Below are 20,134 nucleotides of genomic sequence, written 5' to 3'. Positions count from 1 at the left end.
CACATGCAAGTGTTGCCTTTCAGCAACAATGTAACAACGTGACATCCCATCTTTTGAGCAGTGCAGGTCTGGATTTCTTTCTGCTTTAATATGAGCCTTTTTTAAGGTCAGCATGGGATGGACAGAGGTCTTTGCCGTCTGTCAGAGTAAACTCCAGATTTTCTCTCACCGAACTGATCACAAACACTTTGCTTCCATCCCCCATGCCACCACATGATGGCGTTACAAGAGCCAATGACTGGAAGTGTTGATGATAATGATGCTGATGAGGATGTAGATGATGATGTGCTACTGTACTCCTGGTAAATTTGAGCTCTCCCATTTTCATGATGTCTGATCATCTGAATTTTGAAAACTTGTGTCAATCCACCCTCATCTTAGATGAGGTCTGTCCATTATTATATCATTAAATATAAGTAACATGATTTTTTTTTTTCCTATCTTAACCACTTGGTGCCGGGTGGTTTAAAAAAAGCAACGCACTTAATTGGGACTTTTTCAAGATTTTCAGTTTTTGAAATTCTTCAAAAAATTCATCATTTCAATTAATGGACGTTTACACCCACATGAGTTGCTGTCTGGTGACCACTCTAGTCTGACAGACAAAATCTATCGACGCTGGAGTATTTCAGCCAGGCCTGCAGCCCTGTAAAAAGAGCCCACATTGTGCGGTGTTATGCAACTTTCTTTTGTTCACGAACCTGGCAAAGTGCACTGCTGACCTCTTTTCAATAGGGGCCAGATTAGCTTGCAGCAGTACTGTGTGGCTCATCGCTGTGGTGGTGGAGCGCTTTTGTCCCCGGTGGTAATCCGCTCACACTAAATGCCCCAAACTGTGGTTTACTGTTTCAAAACAAGGCTGGATTTTCTCCACTATTGAGAGTGAAAAAATGTCGGTAATGCCCAGCAGCCTGGTCTTCTGTTCCGAGAACAGTCTTTTGTTACAAGGCCAAGTTCCCTTTGTCCGAGTTCGGAGACTCCAGCCACACGTATACACACACGGTGCCCGAAACCGGGCTTCCCGGCAGGAAGTGGTTAAAACTCTCAGGGAGATTTTCATGGTTAATGGGAGAACCCAACAAGAATGAGGCAATATGACAGTAGACAAACTTCTTCCAAATGAACAAACTTAAGGCTTCTTCACCCAAATGAGCCAAAATACCACCTCGACTCTCAAATCTGAAAACAAATATCACTTTTTGAAATTTACGCATGAATGCACATGAATCAGAAGGAGCGACGATTTGTCTGTGACTGCTAGCAACCCCGCAGCACCTCCATAAAATCACCACCCCCAAAAAACAACACCAAAAGCACCGACAAACGTGGACGTCAAACAGGCTTAGTTTACCAATGCCATCCTGGCTTAGGGCATCCTCCGCCACCGATTCCTGCCCCACACTCCCGTAACTGAAATTGGCGAAAGATCTGGTCGCATCGAGATCACCTCCTGTTATGTCAATTTCTTTAAAATTTTTCAGACAAAAATATAAAAAAGATGGGGAAAATATATCAAAACATGGAGATCTAAAGTTTTGGCCTTGCCAACATTTTGAGTCCATGTGCTAGTTAAACTCATCACCAGAGTCAAGAACCTTGATTTGTTGTTTAGATTAGGAAAAGATTATATAAATCTATTTTTTAAAAAACAAATAAAAACCAAAACTAAAAACAAAAAGTGCCAGAAGTTGCTAGTCCCAAAAAACTTATTCAACCTGTTAACCAGACCAATATCAAACATTTCGCAAATTTTGTCCAGATTTATCAACTGTAGTGGCTTTTCTGCACGAGGTTGTCAAGAGATGTTCAAACTTGTATCCTCTGGCTAAATCTCATGGCTTGATTTCTGAGATCTCTTCCATAATCTGGATATTTCAAAGTGGTAACATCAAGTTTGATCAGCTAACCAGTGATTTTTGGGGGGATATCATTTTGTGTTTAAGCCCTTTATGGACATTTAAACACATACCAGTAGATGGAAGACAAGTTAACACCAAAAAATACATTGAACATTCCCTCAAGAAAAAGAATATCTTACATACTGCTGATACAGTCGCGATTGATCATTGGCTTTTAACTTACGCCTTAATCTTAAAGTGTGATTTAAGCCTTGGACTGATTCTGTTAAGTCTGCCAAACTATAAACGTTGACAATGAGATGTTTTCTTTAAGTTTGTCCTCTCATCATTCAATAAAAACATACAAAATTACATGTACATACAATTGGGAATGTTGACGACTATACGCAACATTTTACATACATATGATACCTGGTACATGTATACAATTAGAAACTGTATCAAACCTGTGGAAGTTTAGCTAAAATGAACTTGTACGGAGAAAGATATTGGGTGTAAGAATCTGAAGATGCCGTGTACTGCATGCCTGCAGATTGAGTGCAATCCAGTGCAGGTGGCATGTGCACCACTGTGTCATGTGCACGTCATTCCCAGGATCGGTTGTGTGAAAACTACAAGAATGCTGTGTAATTGAAGTCATATGAAAACTATGAGGCATTCCACATTACAAGTGTAGACTGCTTTGGGCATGTCAAACCTTACGTCAAGCTTCATGTAGAAATGCTGAACAAGCAGATAACTCTGCCAAGATGCATGTACCTTGTACAGTACCTGTGAGACAAGGTCATCTGACAGGGTTTTTCTGATTTTTTTACAGAATTCATTTTCACTCCCCAAACCATCATGAACTTCATGATTTTGTTTCAAAAGGAAAATCCTTTCCTTCAAGTGTCATGAAGTTTCTCTCTTCAGCTATACCAATCTCCAGATGATTTTCAGTGGCTTTCGTCCAACATGGTCAAAAAGTGCGAAGTGGGACAAGACAGTCCTTGCTTCATGTATCAATCGAAGTGAAACATATACACAGCAAGTGATTTCAGGTGAAAAAAAACAAGCACCAAAAAATCTGCGTGCTCATACTTCAAAACAATTCCAGCTTATAAAAAAAGCAATTACCAAACTTTTTGGACTGTTTCCAGGTGAAGTATGTAAACACCTGTCGTTGTTTGAGACTTCTATCAACGTCTATAAACACTTGTCATTGTTTGAGACTTCTATCAACATCTGTAAACACCTGTCATTGTTTGAGACTTCTATCAACGTCTGTAAATGTGGTGCTGAGTGCAGTTTATCAAGCTGTGTCACAATGGTGGGGTGTGTGGAATGAAGCAGATCTACCTTGCTTCAGTGAAGCTGGTGTGTTCCTTGGCTTAGTGGGGCAGGAGACGGATTTAGCCATTGATTGTCTAGAACTAGCTAAATCAGGATTATCGCTCAGTGTCAACGATGGGCTTGCTAGTGAAAGAACTGGTCAGAAGACGCACTGATTCATTAAATAACTAGTTTAAGAAATCAACGATCAATGAAACATCAAATATGGGCACAGGATGAGAGTTTTTTTTACGATTTTCAGAGGTGCCCTTCAAAGAACATAAAAAACATGCATGGATGAGGTGTTTGTTAATCTAGGTTGACTTCTTGTTTTTCATAGCTGAGGTTTTACCTTCAGCACTTTGTAAATTCAACTGATGATAAAATCAGCAACCAGATACACTGTAATCATTTAACCTCAATTATTTTGGAATGCTACGGTAATCTTCCTTGTATAAAAACATGTTATCCAATGCTATTCTAGGCCTTTTGTAAAGCTCATTTTCTTATGCATAACTGCACCCTGTGCCATGGTGTTTTAATCATGAAAATAATAAGCACAATTGAAAAAGGCATTACAAACTCAAGAAACACATCTGCTATTACATCCAAGCAAGCTAGGAGCAAGGCCGTCTGCTGCGGAAAACTTAAAAGGAGGGATTCTTGAATCTGTCACAAAAGTGACAATGTTTACAGGAAAACTTTGTCAATTGTGGTCTAGTCTCTCACCTCTTGCCAAATGTACAGATTCCTCTGCTGACTTCTGTGACCTGGTTGGCTTGGACAGTGGTAAGCTGGGCAGGCTCGGTGGCTTGGACTCAGGAAGATCGTCCCCAAACTTCGCTGTCGGTATGGGGACTGGCTGCGGAACTGGGGTAGGGTCATGACCTTCAACCTCTTCTGATGACATGTGACCTGAGTCCTGTGACAAGGTGTCATCTGGTGGGGGAAAAAGGTTTTGCAGATAGTGATGTAGCAAAAACAAAGTCTCCAACGTGGCAATCATTCCACTGTCAACCAAAAAAGTCTTTCCGTCAAAAAAACAAATAAGGCAATCAAAGGCAAAATTTCACCGTGAGATCTGAGTGGAACTAAGACCTCCAGTTCAATTTCATACCACAATCTTGTTACAGGCACTATGAAACCTCCACTAGAGCATAACAAAGGGCACATCAAGGTTAGCAGATGAAACATGTCACTGTTTGAAACAATGGAAAGCAAAATGATGCAATATTTATCATGTACAAAGTGAACACCACAAGTGGATTTGGAACACGAACTGTGACTTTCTTTTGTTTGGATTTATTGCCAAATAAAACAAAATGAAATGGACATCCTAAGCAAGGAAAGCAAATAATACTTATGGAACAAGTCAAAAATTATCCAAGCAGAGAGCACACGCCTGTGGAAATTATCTCTTGACAAGCAGCATTGATGGATATTCCTTAGTTGGAAATTAATATATTTGAGCCGCATATCTTCAGAGATCCCTCAAGATTTGTGAGCTAAAATGCCTGGGGCGCTTTTGAGGAATACTTGATTTCTTTACCAGAAATAAAAGTTATATTCATGTATGGCCGAGGCTTTGTCGTAACCTCCAGCATTTGTGTAAGGAACATGTGACATCTCTTTGTTCCCCCTAATTCTGTGTTTCCTTCAGAACCCCTCACACTTTCCTCATAAGCTCAGTTTATAAAGGCCGGTTCATACTTGGTGCAAAAACACACACAGAAGTAAATTTGTGAGTCATTTGATCAAATATTTGCAACACAAATTCACAAAAGATGAATATATTTTAACTCGAGCTAAATTTTGCTAGAACTCTTTTATGACGTCAAATTTGATTCGCTTTCACATACAGCTGTAGTATGAGGAACAGGCCTTTATTCAGGCAAATCTTACAGCAAAATTAATTCCTTCAGAAAATGGTGAACAAGACCTTGAAACCACAACTGCCTGTATAATGACATTATCTTCACTTCTGATTTTGCTTGAGGTGTAATCCAAATGACCGACCCTGTACTTATTGATACCACTAAATATTTGTGAAAGTTTGCGAAGCGGCAACTATTTGTGACGACACAACAAACATTCAACAAACTGAATGTCTCAACTATTGAAACAGTGCAGCAAAATGACCTGTTTGGATCGATCCCAAATAATTCCACACAAGCAAACTGGAGTGGCTACGACAAAAAAAAAGGATGATTGGATGTAAAAACTGTGCAGTTAAATGTAACATGATGTTGAATGGTAATGCCACAAGTGCATGCAATGGTAATACTGGTACCTTCTTGTTCATCAAGCTCATCCAAACTTTCCAACTCCCCCATATGGGTAGAGTGGGCCATGCTGGAAGCTTCCATTTTGAAAGTAAGAACATAAAAAAAGGAAAGTTTGCAAGGGGGTTAATTAGCAATCTAAGGTGGAAAAGAAGAATTATTTGCAAACGGAAAAAATGTATGCAAGAAATAAAGCAAGAGCTAGACTGGCTGGATGTCTACATGAAGGATGCTGTTCTTACAGCCATTGTTAGTCAACAGCATATTAATTAAGGCCAAAGATGAGCCTGAGCTACCTATACAAGGCATATAGGTCAGAATCTAAGGTGTTGCAGACTGTCGGAAAATTCTTCAAAAAACCAAAAAAGGTCAAATTAAAAGCAGATAAGGTTAGTATCAAGGACACTAGTAATGCCTAAAGCAGGGGAAAGTTGTACATGAAATGCAGCATGCGTTGTCAAACGGTCTCATGTAAGGCTCCTTTAAAAACCAGTCGGAGAATACCATTTGACAACATAGTATGGGTGTATCTCTGATAATGAAGGCCTCTGCATACTCAGCACTCTTCGGCTCTTTACAGGGTTGATGAGTTACATCACATAACTTGTTGACATGAACTATATAGGTACAATAGTTTTACAAGTTCTAGCACACAATGGCAAAGGCTAGGAACTGGAGGACAAGTTCTGATTTGAATGACAGAAAGGAATACTCTCAAATATTATCTTGCGCTGTATAGTTTTCAGAGCGAATGCCTCTACTATATGCTGGGTAACTAAACTGTGCTCCTCATGACACTAGCGCATACCATGCCCACATGTCCATCGGAGAGCAGACTTATCTGGCAGCCAGAATTTGATGTCTGTCTTGAAGCGTATAACACACTGATCATGCGTCCACAACCAATGCTGCCTTGATTCATGAACCCGTTCATATACAGCAGCGATCTGAATCTTAACTCTGGACAAGGACACTTCAACCTCAAGGACAGCCAGATATTGAAGCATGTGGTAGGGTTAGGGTTACCGGTATTTCATGCTGGTATCCATGAGTGTGAGAATGATCTACTCGTGCATATCAGTGTGAAACAAAAACTCACATCAAAAACAGGCTGCCACGCAAAGGACTTTTCGCTGTGTACAAGTAACTGAGGCTAGGGAGCAATACATGCTTACATGGGAAGTGGCTATAGCTGCTAGTCAGTAATTCCACAAAGGCATGTATTACATTGAGCCGTAGCCTTAATATTCTGACACAGCCTCAGTGATGTTGCTGATACATGTATGCCTTAATTTTGGAAAGTAGACAAAATGAGAGTGCCTCCTTGGTAACGGCTTGTAATTGTGGCTGGTAGATAAGTCAACGCCCTAAACAAGAAAAGCTGCTGAGCCTTCATGCAGTAGGTAAAAATCTGGATTTTTAGCTGAGGGTTAGATGCAAATGGCAAGCCCCGCTATACCTTGCAAGTTATCAGTCGCATCCGCCACCGACGACCCGGCGTCAGCCACGCTACCCATGCCAACACCGCCCCCTATGGACAGGATCTCGCCATCCGGTCCCAGCACCACGCTGCCCATGTTACTGTTCCTGCCACCCTTGTAGGAGCGCATACTTTCCCTAAGGCTGCCAGGCAGCTGGCTGCCTTTGATGCTGCGACCAGCCTCGCTGGACGAACCCCCGTAGCTCTTCTCACTGCTGGACTGGTGTTTGCTGGCACCAGAGATGATCGGTCCTGTCAGGTCCTCTGAAAATCAAGCAACAGTATCAAGAGTTGATAATGAAACAGAATTTTGTTGAAAAACTGGAAGTTTGTAGGTATGGTGCTGAAGCGTGCTTGTTTCTTTCGGCTTAAAATCTTAACAAAATGAACAACATCCTGCTCTCACTAAAATTTGCACCTGAAGTGGGGGCTTTGTGATGTTAACAGGTAGTTGTAAACTAACCTCAAATGATCCTCCAGGTATTTAAGACCTCAGAACTTAGGGCAGTTGAAAATTCAAAGGGATTAATTACCTTTTTCAAATTAACGACACACGTCCTCCAGCAGCAAAGCTTGTCTGTATTTCATGGGAATGTATCTGCAGCCAAGCTGTGTCCCCTCAAAGGATACATTTCATGTCTTAGCAAACAGAAAGAGTCCCCATGCACAGCAAGAGGTTTAAGATTCCCCTGTACCCAACACCCCCTAGCTTTCTAGCCAGCAACCTTCCTGACTCTCCCAAATCTCTCTCCTATGCCTGAAACCTTTGACACATAACAGTGCCTACTTGTGTCAAGCCCCATGATTAGTATCAGTGGTCTGGCTTTCGTGTCCTCAGTCTTTCAAGCATCTTCCTAAACCTCCCAGTTGATATTAAGTAATCTAGGAGAAGGTTAGGGTTAAGGCAAACAGACCAATCTATTTGAAAGGACTACTGACTTACCCATGCTCACGCTGACAGAGCTCAAGATGGAGGCGGGCTTGGAAGGTGTCCTCCCCTGACCCAGGGACCTGGTGGACCTGGCTGATTTGGTCTTTGTCTCTGAGCGATGCAGCTCTTCTTCCCTGTCATCTTCTTCATCCCCTTCCTCCTCGGATGCTGCCTGCTGCTGTTTGAGAAGCTCCTCTTCGTCAATGTCAGCCTTCCAGATGTTGGTCTCATCAGCTAAAAGTACAACAGAAATAACACAATACCAGCAGTTGGAACAAAAAAAACTGATCTCATCAGCACTTTCTTCATAACATCTCTTCTCCCTAAAGCAATTAGCAATCAAGCAGTGTCTACTGGGAGAAGTAGATCTCACATGACCTGAGGAGGCTACTTCATGCTGTAGAATTACCATTCATTTTGCGACACGCTCTTAAGGACAAGTGTACAGTTTGTACAACAGAAGACAATGTGATCAATTACATGAGAAGTATGGAAGATTTTTGTATACCACAGAGTGACGGACTAATAAGGTCACGGTTCACAGAATAGACCAGATGCATAGGGAAACCATGTTTGATCTTGTTCCCTGAATCTATCACATTTAATGTAATCTGTTATAGGGTGGTGCAAACTATTTCATATGTGCCTTAAAACATTTAGATACAGCTTACCACAAATTTCAAATTATTGTGAATTTAACTTGACATGAGTTAGCGATGAACTTTTGTTTCGCTGCTTTTTTTTTAATTCTCAGGTTTCAATTCAAGATGGCCAATAAACTACAGGTCAGAATTTTAGCCAACACGCAAACACGCTTAACGTGTCAGCGTGCATCGAGTCAAACAGACACGAAAGGAGTTAACCGCAAACACGAAACACGCTGACTGCTGCATAACAGAGAACGCCGACACTGCAATCCAATCTGCGAGTATAAACATGCACACGCTACAGGCAAACCCCTGATTAGCCAGGCCTTTGTTGACCGGGACATTTTTCTAGTTTCCCACGACGAAAAGTATTCAGTTTGACTGCAGCTCAAGTAAAATCTTCAAATTCCACGGGAATGTTGTCAGTAGTTTACCTTGCATCTAGCAGGCATCACAAAATCCTTTTCAAAGATAAAGCATTTTGTTTGTCCATACAGGATCGATGAAAGTGCCATGCAGGCAACACTTTTGGTTTATGTCTGAATTGCTCCCAAAACTTCTGACTCAGGCACAGAAAATATTTGAATGTGAAATCAATTTTTCAACCAAGACAATTATAACTAGCAGCTTTTATGCAAAACATTTCTTAAATTAGAGAAAACTATTTTGTAAGAAATCCACAAAATATAAACGAGGGTTTGACCTCGCCGGTCTGCTAGCCAAATTTTAGTCAACACAGCCCCCACAAGCGCGGATTTTAGCATACACACAGAGTTGCGGTACTTGAGCTCAGTGTGTTCAAATCACGTGAATATAAATTCAATGTGAGGTGGGGATTTTTCCCATCAGTTTTCGACCTTTGAGCTGGAAAACCTACCTAAAAAAATTGCTCTGATTGTGACAATATTAGGACCAAACTGAATGGCAAAGATCATACCGAAATGAAAGGAAGTCAGGTCTGCACTAGCGCTAGCAACATGCATGCACTGGCTGCATGCAACGGACAAAGTAGCACCCATGTGAACTTCATAAATATGCATGTCGTGTGACGTGAAAGGGCTGTAGTTTTGCATTTGTTGGTGCTGTATCGAAATGAATATGCAATACTTGTTTCGATTTATGATTGGTGGTAGGGATGAAAGCGCTGGGGTGGTTGTAGTTTTGTGATTGCTTGGTCGCGGCACAGTCGCAGCACATGTGGCAGCAAATGAAGAAGTCAAGTTAAAATTTACGCAAGTTCAGTGGGTTTTTTTTTTTAATTTACTGGAATTCTGAAACATGAACTAAATTAAGAAAATAAGAAATACTTCATTGTAAAATCAGCTTGTTATAATAGTTCTAGCTGAGGAATGGATTTCTTTCGTGGTTACTGTTCATTTGTGAAAAAGTTTCTCGCGCAATAGTGAGTTGCTCAAATTTAAAACGACCTAGCATTAGAACCAACAAGAATAGCGTCGCCATCACTCCAGTCGATCCTATGAGTTCAAACTTAAAAGTTTACATTTGGGAAAAAGTTTTGTAGTAGCTGAACACACACGGTGGACTACTGGCCAGTTAATCACTGAAATTTGACAGTTTCCAGATGTAATCCAACTGAACAACTTTCGCGATCCAAAACCAAAAGAAAACGGCTGTGACAGTGATACATATTTCAATACTTCAAGACGGTCATCTTGCCAGCCAGGCACTGCATGTACATGAATGCTGTACATGTATGTGTACAGTATACACGCGTACACGAAGCTGGAGCGACAGCCCTGCGTGTGCAGTGGTACACTGCATGTTGTCGGGCACCTTTGCGGTCTGCGGTCATAAGCCCTGCCGAGATAATGAGGTCCGGGGTCAGGCTTATCGTGCAGTGGACCAGCAAAGCATGGTAAAAACCGTAAAGCGTGTATTAAACAGCATGTCAGGTTCACTGATCGTGTTACCGTGTCGGCTAAAATTCTGACCTGTACTGTACATGAATGATGTCTATTAGTATCATGTCAGGTGTCGATCCATCTCTCCTTATTTTCAGCTCAGCAGTGCTTGACAGAAAACAGAACAGAAACTCACAAGGCCAGGATTCCCTGAAATCCTCGCTCTCCTGTCCCCATGATGAATTCTGCTGACTCTGCGTATTATTGCTTAGCACCGGGTGCTGGGGAGTGGGCGGTTCCATTGTAATCTGGGGGAGTTTGGAGTCCAGCTTCAGGGTTTGTCTTTCTGCTGGTTTGAAAGTGGGTGATGATGACACGATCGGCGGGAGAGTGGGAACACTGGGGAAGTGGGACCGACGGGCACTGTGGGTCAGACCTTTCCGAATAGCTGAAAACAAAAATCCACTGTCTATTACAACTGAATAAAATGAACAACAGAAAAATAACACTTCAATACCACAGCTGCCTTCTGCTTGGCAGCAATGCAATAATGCTGCTGGTCTCTGCACATTCAGGTGAAAGTCACTTGTGTGTACTCTCACATTTTGCATTGTAACACAGGAGTGAATGGCAAAGGATTGGCAACTATTGTCACAGCTGGTCATATCCTCCCTGCTACTGAACAAAGTCTACAATGAGCCTCGAGCTGGACCAAGAGAGGGCTCAACTATCCTAGCAACGGAGGCTCCTTTGGTTGGAAATGAACTTTGCTGGCTCACAAACGACTAGGAAATGCACGGGTTACAACCGTATCGCTACCAACGAAATGAACGCTCCCGACCAATGTGCCTCTTTTCAACCGATGAGGGGGTATTCCTCCTCAAGGTGGATAAAGCAGAAAGGCTGAGGTAGTTGAAAGAGGTTGATAAGTGGAGATAGATTGACTAACTCCAAAGTGAACGTAGAAACCTTAGCTAGCACAGCCTGAGTCAGGTCAGAACTTGTGCAGCTATCTTTATGTACCCTCCCATCTTATGGAAAGTGTTTGTTTAGTTTAGTACAAAAAACAACGAATACATTGATACAACAGCAAGTTTAGTCTGAAGGTGAAAGACAGAGAATACAGAGACAGGATCACGGCTTCTTACTGGGAGGTGATGGTTCCGCTTGCTGACCGAATTTCCTCTTATAAAGCTCCTTGAAGCCTTTGTCATCAAACACCTGTTGCCCCTGCAGCAGGCCTGATGTATTGGTGTCCACTAACGTCTGGAAAGGAAGAGTCACATCAAGGAGTGCTATGAAATATGAGCCTTGGTTTTTAAATAACATGCATCTTGGAGCCTCGTCGACTTGATACACTTACAAAACATTTCTAAAGTACTGGTTAACTCAAAAGCTGCTCCAAAAAAAGAAAAGCTTCAAGTGCACTCAGAAAAGAGAAAAATTGTTTTTAATCTACAAACTGTTTCCATTTCACAATGATCCTTAGATACACCATAATGCACATATGTACATCAATGTAAATCAACATGATTTCTATGGGCTACATATATGCATTTCTCTTCTGTGCTTTGTACTATCCTGTATTTAGCAGTTGCAAGACATTGACCCCAGTCCATGCAGTAACATGGCCACTACATGTATTTATGCATGCTCAGGACAGGCTCGAGCAGTGACAGTACATCAGCTGCTGGTCGCTGATCTTTTGTTCACAGATTCTAAGGGGAACTTGACTTCTAGCCAACAAATGGTTGCTGTCCAAACTTGAAATACACTTGTGAAGAGCACACCACTGCGGAAATACTCACTGCAATTGCGTTGCCCATATTCAGCTTCTTGATCTTCTCCACGGTCACCGGCCTGCTACCAGCCAGAGAGGTGTTGCTGCCCAGTTCCTGGCCGGTCCTTTCGGCAGCCTCCAGCAGCTGCTTGTGCATGGCACTCTGCAGCAGCAGGCGCTGCAACACCTGCTGCTGTTCATCGGGGGCCAGGCTGGAGTAAGGGACGGCGTGGGGCTTGTTCTGTTCGTCACGCACCACGGCTGCAATGGAGCCAGGGATATTGAATGACACCATGGGTGTCCGCCGGCCTTCTCTGTCAGTGTCAAAGTCATCTTCCGATGGCCGCCCTAAGGATTAGAACATGTCAAATGCGACTAGTCAAGTGTACAGCAACAAATCTGGGTAAAATCCTGGAGCTCAGCCATTCTCAAAGCAAGATTGTAATATGTGATGCTGGTCGATTCGATTGCAGGATGTGTGCTCTCACATGCCAATCACTGAAGTGGGATACCATAAAGATGTGCACCACAGGACAAAACAACATGCTTGCAGATTACGAAACAACCACTGGAAATGTTACAAGAAGCCATGCACTTTGCAGGCCACAGTGTCCATTTTTGGCAAGTGAATGTGACTCTGAAATAGAAAGAAACCACCATAAAAGCAGCCAATCAAGCAGGCACTTTGTACACAGTCTGGGTTAGTACAAAGGGAATGCAAAAACAAGAGAAAAAAGTCTGTGACAGTCTTTTCCCAAAGTGTGAACGACAGAAGCAAGCGTAAAGCCTGGCTCACATTGCCACAAGATTGGTAAGCAAGTGGCAGGGATACCAGTCCAGTTTTTGTCCAGTGCCTGACAGTAAGGCCAAAAAAGCCTATGTGTAGTTTTGCACTTTGTCGAAATCTTAAATTAGCCCAATATTTTGCATGAAACTGGCTTCCATGAAGTGGCAGAACTAGGGAAAGCATGAATAATCAATGAAATGCCCCCCAGAAAATATTGTGATTGTCAAAACTGTTTGACATATTCACAAGCATTGATTACAAGATGATGCATGTTCTGTTTTGTTCCCTTTTAAAATACCACAACTCTGAAAACAAATAGCAAGCCACAACTTCCGTTACAAAAGCTGGGCATCGACAATTTCAAGTACACCACAGAGACCAGACACATTAAGTACTGTCTGCTTACTAAGCTTGCGTTTCAATCGCTCCTCAGTTGACAGTGATGAACCTGAGAGAGGAATTCCATTGGTTAAGCTTGATCAGTATAAGCAGGTTGAAATAACATACGAGAAAATAAATAAACTAAAGTCCCCTCTCTCAAAACTTTCATGGAACTACTTAATAAAACCCTTGAATGCTCAGAGAATCATTGTTTCGCCAGAAAAGGTTACATATATACGGCTGGTGACTGGTTCCCGGCTGAGTTTTTGCTCAGGGAGAAAGGCTGCAGGGCAATATTTCCTGCTGAGCGGACCCATTTAAATCAGTTTGTACACTTCCATCCAGTTGGAAAATACTTGGCCCGAGTGAAGGATGCAGGGAGCAGGAGTATACTCCCCCTCTATCGAGAGTATACTCTCACTGACCCACGGGTCGTACTCCAGCCGTTTCAGCGCTCAAGAGTATATTTGTGTTAACATGAGTAGCTCGCTCGAACACACCCTAAGTGTCAAGTTGAGGCAGGTTGAATGGACCATGACGTCAACCCATCCTCACACATAGTTCATCTCACTCAGAATGGGTAGCAACCACTGTGTACCAGTGCATATGATAGGCAAAACAGGTATCACTGTTCAACTTCATGCTTCCATACTTCTCAGTTGCTCACCCTTCTAATGAAACATGTTTGCAAAAAGTTAAGACTCCCGCACCAAAATAATGAATTTTACTGGTTGATTTGGAATTTGTAATTCCAGTTTATAATTGGAACCTACTAAAGGTCTTCATTACTAGAGAAAAAAGAGGACCCAAATGAAAGCAGCTTTAATTTCTTGCAGACTTTTTGCAGTCGAATACACCAAACCAACCTTGACAGTTGGAAGGTTCAGGTCAAATGGAGAAATGCACACCCTAAGTTTCTGGGACCTACTCACCAGAATCAGCGCTGCTTGGTCGAACCCTATAGAATTCATAGATGATTGGGCTACCAGGAGCCATTAGCATGTTCCTGGTGACACGGTATGGTGCTGGCAAGCCAGATAGGTCATCATTTATGCGTCTGAGGATCTTTGGTGCCAGGGCATTCTCTTGGAAAAGATTCTTGTCCAATATGTGACCTTTCAGAAGAAAAATTACAACTTAACAATTGTGAAAACTTCAGCAAATTAGTCTGAAGATTTGTAAATATTGTGTACAGGAGTCCAAAAACCTAAGGCACCGAAAACATGCAATGCAGAAAAATAGACTGGCACCAGAGTAAGGCAAGTATTGACAACTGCATTAATTAATGTGCCAAAAGAAAGATTTGGCACCCCATCTCTATTCTCTCCATAGTTGTGCCACCAAACTACTGAATGAGGAATCTTTTTTTCAAAATTGTTTTAGTACCAGTCGAGTCTTGGGTTTCATACTGATATTGCTTAGCTTTGCCATCAGAGGGTAAAATTTAATTAAAGTTAATTTAATTAAAGTTAATTTTAAGTCCCCAAACTTGGCAGGTGAAATATTGAGGACACTGTATTTTGTCTCATGTTAATTTGAGGGAAAGTTGTTGGCTCAATACTTAACAAAGTTAGCATGATTTTGTTTTAGGCCCCCAAAAAAGTCTGGTCAGTCCACGCGTCGCTGTAGACCTGCACGTCAGCAAAATAAAAAAGTTTTATATTTGGTATAATACGATGTCCAATGCTGCCCAACTTGCTTGATCAACTGGCATCGTGCTACTGCGTAATTTTAAAAGTTAAAGATGGGGTACGGTTGAGTAATAGGTACAGTAAAGGAGTCTTTCTAGGCCACCATGCGTCTAGACAGGCACTCTTTTCAGATGACGTTGTTTCTGTATTATACATTTACATCTGGGAATCACACAAACAAGGTGGTCTTATGTCCTGTGTACATCTACAAGCGGAAAATGCTTTTAAACAGTAAATAGTGAGGGAGGCCAGTCTAATTCAATGTTGGTAACAGCGGTACAAATATACAAGCACATGTACATTTCTAGAAAAAAAAGGGGAAGGCAAAAGAATTTTTAAAAAGCCACGTCACTGCACCACTTTTGGAGTCAGCCCCTTACCAGAAACCGGAGACTTTTTGGCCTTACATGGACATGTTTTTCTGCACTCATGGTCTCAGTGTGGCTAAGTAGGCTATAAAACACAACATATCACTCACTACACATTATAAACATGACTTGTTACCCATACACAATGGGTGTCTGTAAATGCTGTATAGGCTACCTTGCAATCATAGTTACTGTCGAGTAGTCACTCCTCAAAGTGTTTCTCTTCCCTTACCATTGTTTCTGAGGGTATTGAGTATCGAGTCATCCCAGCTCCTGGACCAATTGGACAGGTACCTCTTGGCTGAGAAGCCCGGTCGAACAGCCCGGTGAGTGGTAGGGGCATGTTTGTTGTGGACGAAGCCCAGATAGACTGGCTCGGATGATGCATCCTGGACAGTGCCAATGACCATAAAGCTTGACATATATTAGTGTACACAGAAGTTTTGCCAGTGGCCATCTTGCAGCTTAGAGGTTTTGTTCCATTGGGTATGCACAAGTGGTCTACTTTTGTGTGACCCCGTGGAACAAAAGTGCTGACCTACAAGATGGATGCCATGTAAAACCTCTAATCAAGTTTTCAAATTCCTGACAATGCACTGTTTAGTAAGCTGACTTACATCAAACCAACACCATCTTGCCTGTTCTGGTGTCTATTACAGAACAGCAAAAAACACAACGTACACATGGTACAAAGCTGTACAAAAAAAAAAGAACTGAAAAATGCACAGCCTGAAAGTCCGCTAAGTGGTTTGTCATGAATATCCTTTTCATTCTCCATGCAACCTGTCAACAGGATCAACCTCTGTGAAAAACAGTCTGGTTGGCAACAATGCTGGGGCAGATCATTCACATGTACAAATATACTCAGAGTGGACAGCAAGCACCTGTCATTTGTCCTTGATTTATGTTATTGTAAATTTCTATGAGCTGAACATGAATATAATAATCTACTCGTACCCAACATTTAAAGAATTTTGGCTGATGAACGATATCCTTACTACACCAAACTTGACATTGACATCAAACAAACCTTTGCCCCATAGGACAAGATTGCACTTCTAAGGTCATGGAATGTGTTAAGATTCAGCGTGTCCTCTGCCTCCAAGGCCTTATTGCTCTCCGCCCTCTCTTTGGCGGTCAAGGCGAGATCCTCCGAGTACAGCAAGAGAGCGCCCTTCCGCGTCGTGAACGTCTTGTGGGTGTGGAGCTCCCGAGGTGAGTCCAGTTCCTCCTGTGGCCACGCCCTCTGCTGGATGGGAGGCAAGTAAAACTTCCGCCCTTGAATATTGTGGTAATCCTGCAGAAAAGCAAAAAAAAAAGGAGCACAAAGTCAACCAAAATGATCACTGGTATTCATGGAAACAGTCTGCCCACAAGTCAGTGAAAATGTCAGGGCTCAGAAGACAAGATGACTCAATCTCCACCTTGAGAACTTCATTTCCCCGTGGTCACTGACCCTTCACCAAAGTGCGAAAGAGCAACAAAAACTGAACCACACAAATTTCATATGCAGAAAATCAAGTTCATTTGCACACCTAGTTAAAACCTTTGCGAATGGAGGAAGGTAACCTGGTGGGCGCTGAAAGGGGGAAAGAGTTCCATACACAAATGCCACTTGATGACACTCTGTGTACTAACCCACACAAGTGTGTATTTGCCTGCAACTGGGGACCCCCTATTGTTCCTCTTTTGTTTGTACTTTAACTTTTTTAGAAGACCACCCATATGTTTTGTACACAGTTGTCAATCGGGGACCCTCTGTCAATCGGGGACCTTATTGTCCTGTATTGTTCAAGGTCCCCAATTGAATGCAGAAACAAACTCTACGAGACTGGTCTGAAAAAAAGCGTTTTCTAAGTGACTACCTGAACATTTTCCCTGGAGGGAAATACATTTGCATGTGAGTTTTCCAGTGTATAAACCACTGCAACTCCAACGAGACAAAGCAGACTCACTGCACTCCAGGGACTTCAGACACATAGTTTCATCAAGAAAATTGGAAGACATCTGGGATTGTTTCATCAGCCCATGTGCTATACTCTAGCATGTCTAGGTACTAGCATCCCAATAACTAGAGTTTGATGTCTGCTTTACTACACAAAGTGAAGCAGACATCTAACCCCACAATTCCAGGGATACTATTACAAGGCCTGCTACTTGTATCAGAGTAGCACATGGGCAAAGGTAGAAGGGCAAAGGCACAAGAGCCAAGTTGCAGGACATGGGAGGAGTAGCAATTCACTTTGTACAGGGAGTCGCATGTTTCTTCCTCTTGTTGGTGCAACATGATCAAAATAACTGACACCTTTTTGGTACAGTGTGGGAGCTATTTATAATTATAGCACATAAATAGTGAAATTTCAGGCATATTTGATGTAAAGGTTAAGAGTCTAGTCAGTAATTCAGATTTTTCTCCATAGATCGCAACACTAGTTTGGCCCCTTTGAGTTTCAAATGTGAAATATAGAATAGGCCCCTCCAATTTATCAGAGAAAGAATCAAGACTCAGTAATGTCATCCCGACCATGAGAATGGGTGGAGTGGCTGTGGATGATGTGGTAAACAGACATCCCACTGGGCACAGACCTACCAGGCATTCTAACGTTCGGCTTAGGCCTAGCCTACTTGATCAAAATTCAAATGTTAGGCCTAAGTCTCACCTCAGGTTCCAGGGAAACTTCTAATTTCCTGTGTCCCCGATGAACCTTTTCCTCGCCAATTCCACGTGCTAGCAAAGAGAAACCGGTGTTGACTGTTGCCATTTCTATATCACCCTTCTTGAAGTTTCTATCTCCTAATCCTACGTGTTGAGGTAGGCAAGCGGATCATTGTCGCGCAAGACAACAGGTACACCAAACTGCATAGCCCACAGGTAATTAATTGGTTGCTTCGTACCGTTACCTTCGGAAACGAGTTGTGAAATCCGTGACCCTAAATAAGTGAACAAGAAAATGTTGGAACTTATGAGGCATTAATGAAGTTTGAGCCCATGACATCCGTTCAATTCCTAGCAAACAATATTTATTCGACAGTCGATTTTGTAAGTAAACTCCTGCAAAAGTTCAGCGAGCTTTTCTTTCATGTCTTTGCAGAGACGTCAGTCGCCATGTTGTTTAGTCACGTGACATGGGAGGTTGCTGGGGCGCTCGCTTGCGCTGCATGACGTATGCAAGGGCAAAATTTGTGAAGGTCGACTGGTCGCCAGGCGGCGCACTTCAACATTTTAGGCTGCGGCTTGGAATTCCGCACAAAAAAAGGGTACGACGCTTTGCTGCAGTCGTGTCGTTTCAAGCCGCAGCCAATGCAAGTAGTTCGGACACGGCCCAAGATCTTTCCAAGTTGCTCCGTCACGGTCCACCGGTTCCGATTTGTATCAATGGAAAACTTCGACGAACAGCGTTGTCGGGCAGCAGTATATATCTAAGTCCTTTCAGAGGCGGCTCCGCGAGATTTCCATCGGCGGTCGATTTTCTTTTCCTTTTCCATGAAACTGAAGAGTTATTTCATTCCACAGAGCGGATTAATTACAATTTTCCCATGTCTACTTTAACCATGGAGGTTCCTTCCTCCATGCTTTAACGTAGATGAGCAAATGTTCTTTCGTACAGATCGTTACACGACCGTAAGCAAGGGACTGTCTGTGTTTATACTGCTATCTTTACACTCTTTCTTTTCAGATTTTTCAGTTACGCCTATCATATCTCTTCTGTTTCATCCGACCTTGTCTGTTTTGTTTGCATCCATCCTTCACAACCTGACGGACAAAGGTATCCCTCCCGCCGCTTAATAAGTCGTTTAATTCATTTCTAAACATTCCTATCCACAATTCCCAGCGCCGCAATTGTTATTTGTTATCCTTCCCATAGATGGCACATATGGAACACCATAATAGACGGATAGATAAACACCCGTTTACTACTGCTAACAGGAGAAAAGCGTCGTTTTTTGACTGGAATGAAAATTCAAAAAGAAAAAAAAGGGATGAATTTCCTAAAAAGTGCTTTTGTGGAGAACTACTGTGGGAATTTTATCACCTGTGCAACAGATACCTGGCTCAATTTAACTCCCTAATGAAAGAACAAAGCATAGGCATGTTTCTGACAAAAGTGAAGGGTTCTGTGAACTGATGAAAGTTTTTGCCATGGTATATATCAATCGTAGAGGTCTGAATTGGTTTCCAAGACCTCTGAATCAGTAGCCAAATAATTGACAACATTGCCTCCAATTTTATATTAACGCTTCGATGCAGACGGAGGATATTGATTAAATAAATCCATCCCCGGTATTATGTTTTTGATAAACGAGACTGGGCAAAAACGCTCAGTGAAGTAGGTTACATTAAGTTATCCATAACATCTTAGAAATTGATTCTGACGTGAAATGGTCATAGCCTGCACCATACTATTGAACTAATCAACAGGCCGTGGTAAAGGGTCATCAAAATCCTCTCCTTATTCCGTCGTAATTAGTGCCCCAGGATGTCTCAGGGTAGTTTAGTGAAAACGGAGTCGAGGAATTGGTGTAAGTTACACTGATCAGTATTGAAGGAGGAGTCCTTACTGATGGCGTTACTGTGTGGTTTGCGCATTTTTTTCTGAAGTTCTCATTATTGTGTGGTTTATCCAAATTTTGTCCAAATCACCTCCATTGTAATTGAAGGACATTTAATCTGGTCAACGACACTGCCGCGATTGTGTCACTGACTCAAAGAGGCGAGGCTAGGGCTAGTCAACGAGAAGCGTCACCAATTCAGTC

General features: G+C 42.2%; 1 protein-coding gene across 19 annotated transcripts in view; it reads right to left on the bottom strand.

The window, feature by feature from the left end:
• Positions 1–18,480, bottom strand: part of LOC147799703 (uncharacterized) — a 45,967-nt gene extending 27,487 nt beyond the window's left edge. For 11 of the 19 annotated variants that reach the window (XM_087134272.1, XM_087134278.1, XM_087134274.1 and 8 more), the window contains exons 1-13: positions 18,040–18,480; positions 16,410–16,676; positions 15,612–15,768; positions 14,253–14,435; positions 13,346–13,387; positions 12,181–12,500; positions 11,521–11,638; positions 10,569–10,820; positions 7,876–8,097; positions 6,912–7,196; positions 5,461–5,529; positions 3,900–4,109; positions 1,352–1,465 (exon numbers count right to left, since the gene is read on the bottom strand). In XM_087134272.1, the coding sequence (XP_086990398.1) occupies positions 1,352–1,465; positions 3,900–4,109; positions 5,461–5,529; positions 6,912–7,196; positions 7,876–8,097; positions 10,569–10,820; positions 11,521–11,638; positions 12,181–12,500; positions 13,346–13,387; positions 14,253–14,435; positions 15,612–15,768; positions 16,410–16,676; positions 18,040–18,141 (2,341 nt within the window). In that variant the 5' untranslated portion in view covers positions 18,142–18,480. The remainder of the gene's footprint in view (positions 1–1,351; positions 1,466–3,899; positions 4,110–5,460; positions 5,530–6,911; positions 7,197–7,875; positions 8,098–10,568; positions 10,821–11,520; positions 11,639–12,180; positions 12,501–13,345; positions 13,388–14,252; positions 14,436–15,611; positions 15,769–16,409; positions 16,677–18,039) is intronic. The other 8 variants (XM_087134275.1, XM_087134290.1, XM_087134289.1 and 5 more) reach the window with 4 other exon arrangements.
• Positions 18,481–20,134: the final 1,654 nt, after the last annotated feature.

This window comes from Acanthaster planci, linkage group LG03, assembly GCF_054643075.1.
Source record: "Acanthaster planci isolate LZ-2023a linkage group LG03, COTS_SCS, whole genome shotgun sequence".
Classification (NCBI taxonomy): domain Eukaryota; kingdom Metazoa; phylum Echinodermata; class Asteroidea; order Valvatida; family Acanthasteridae; genus Acanthaster; species Acanthaster planci.
This window is presented reverse-complemented; position numbering and strand designations above follow the sequence as displayed.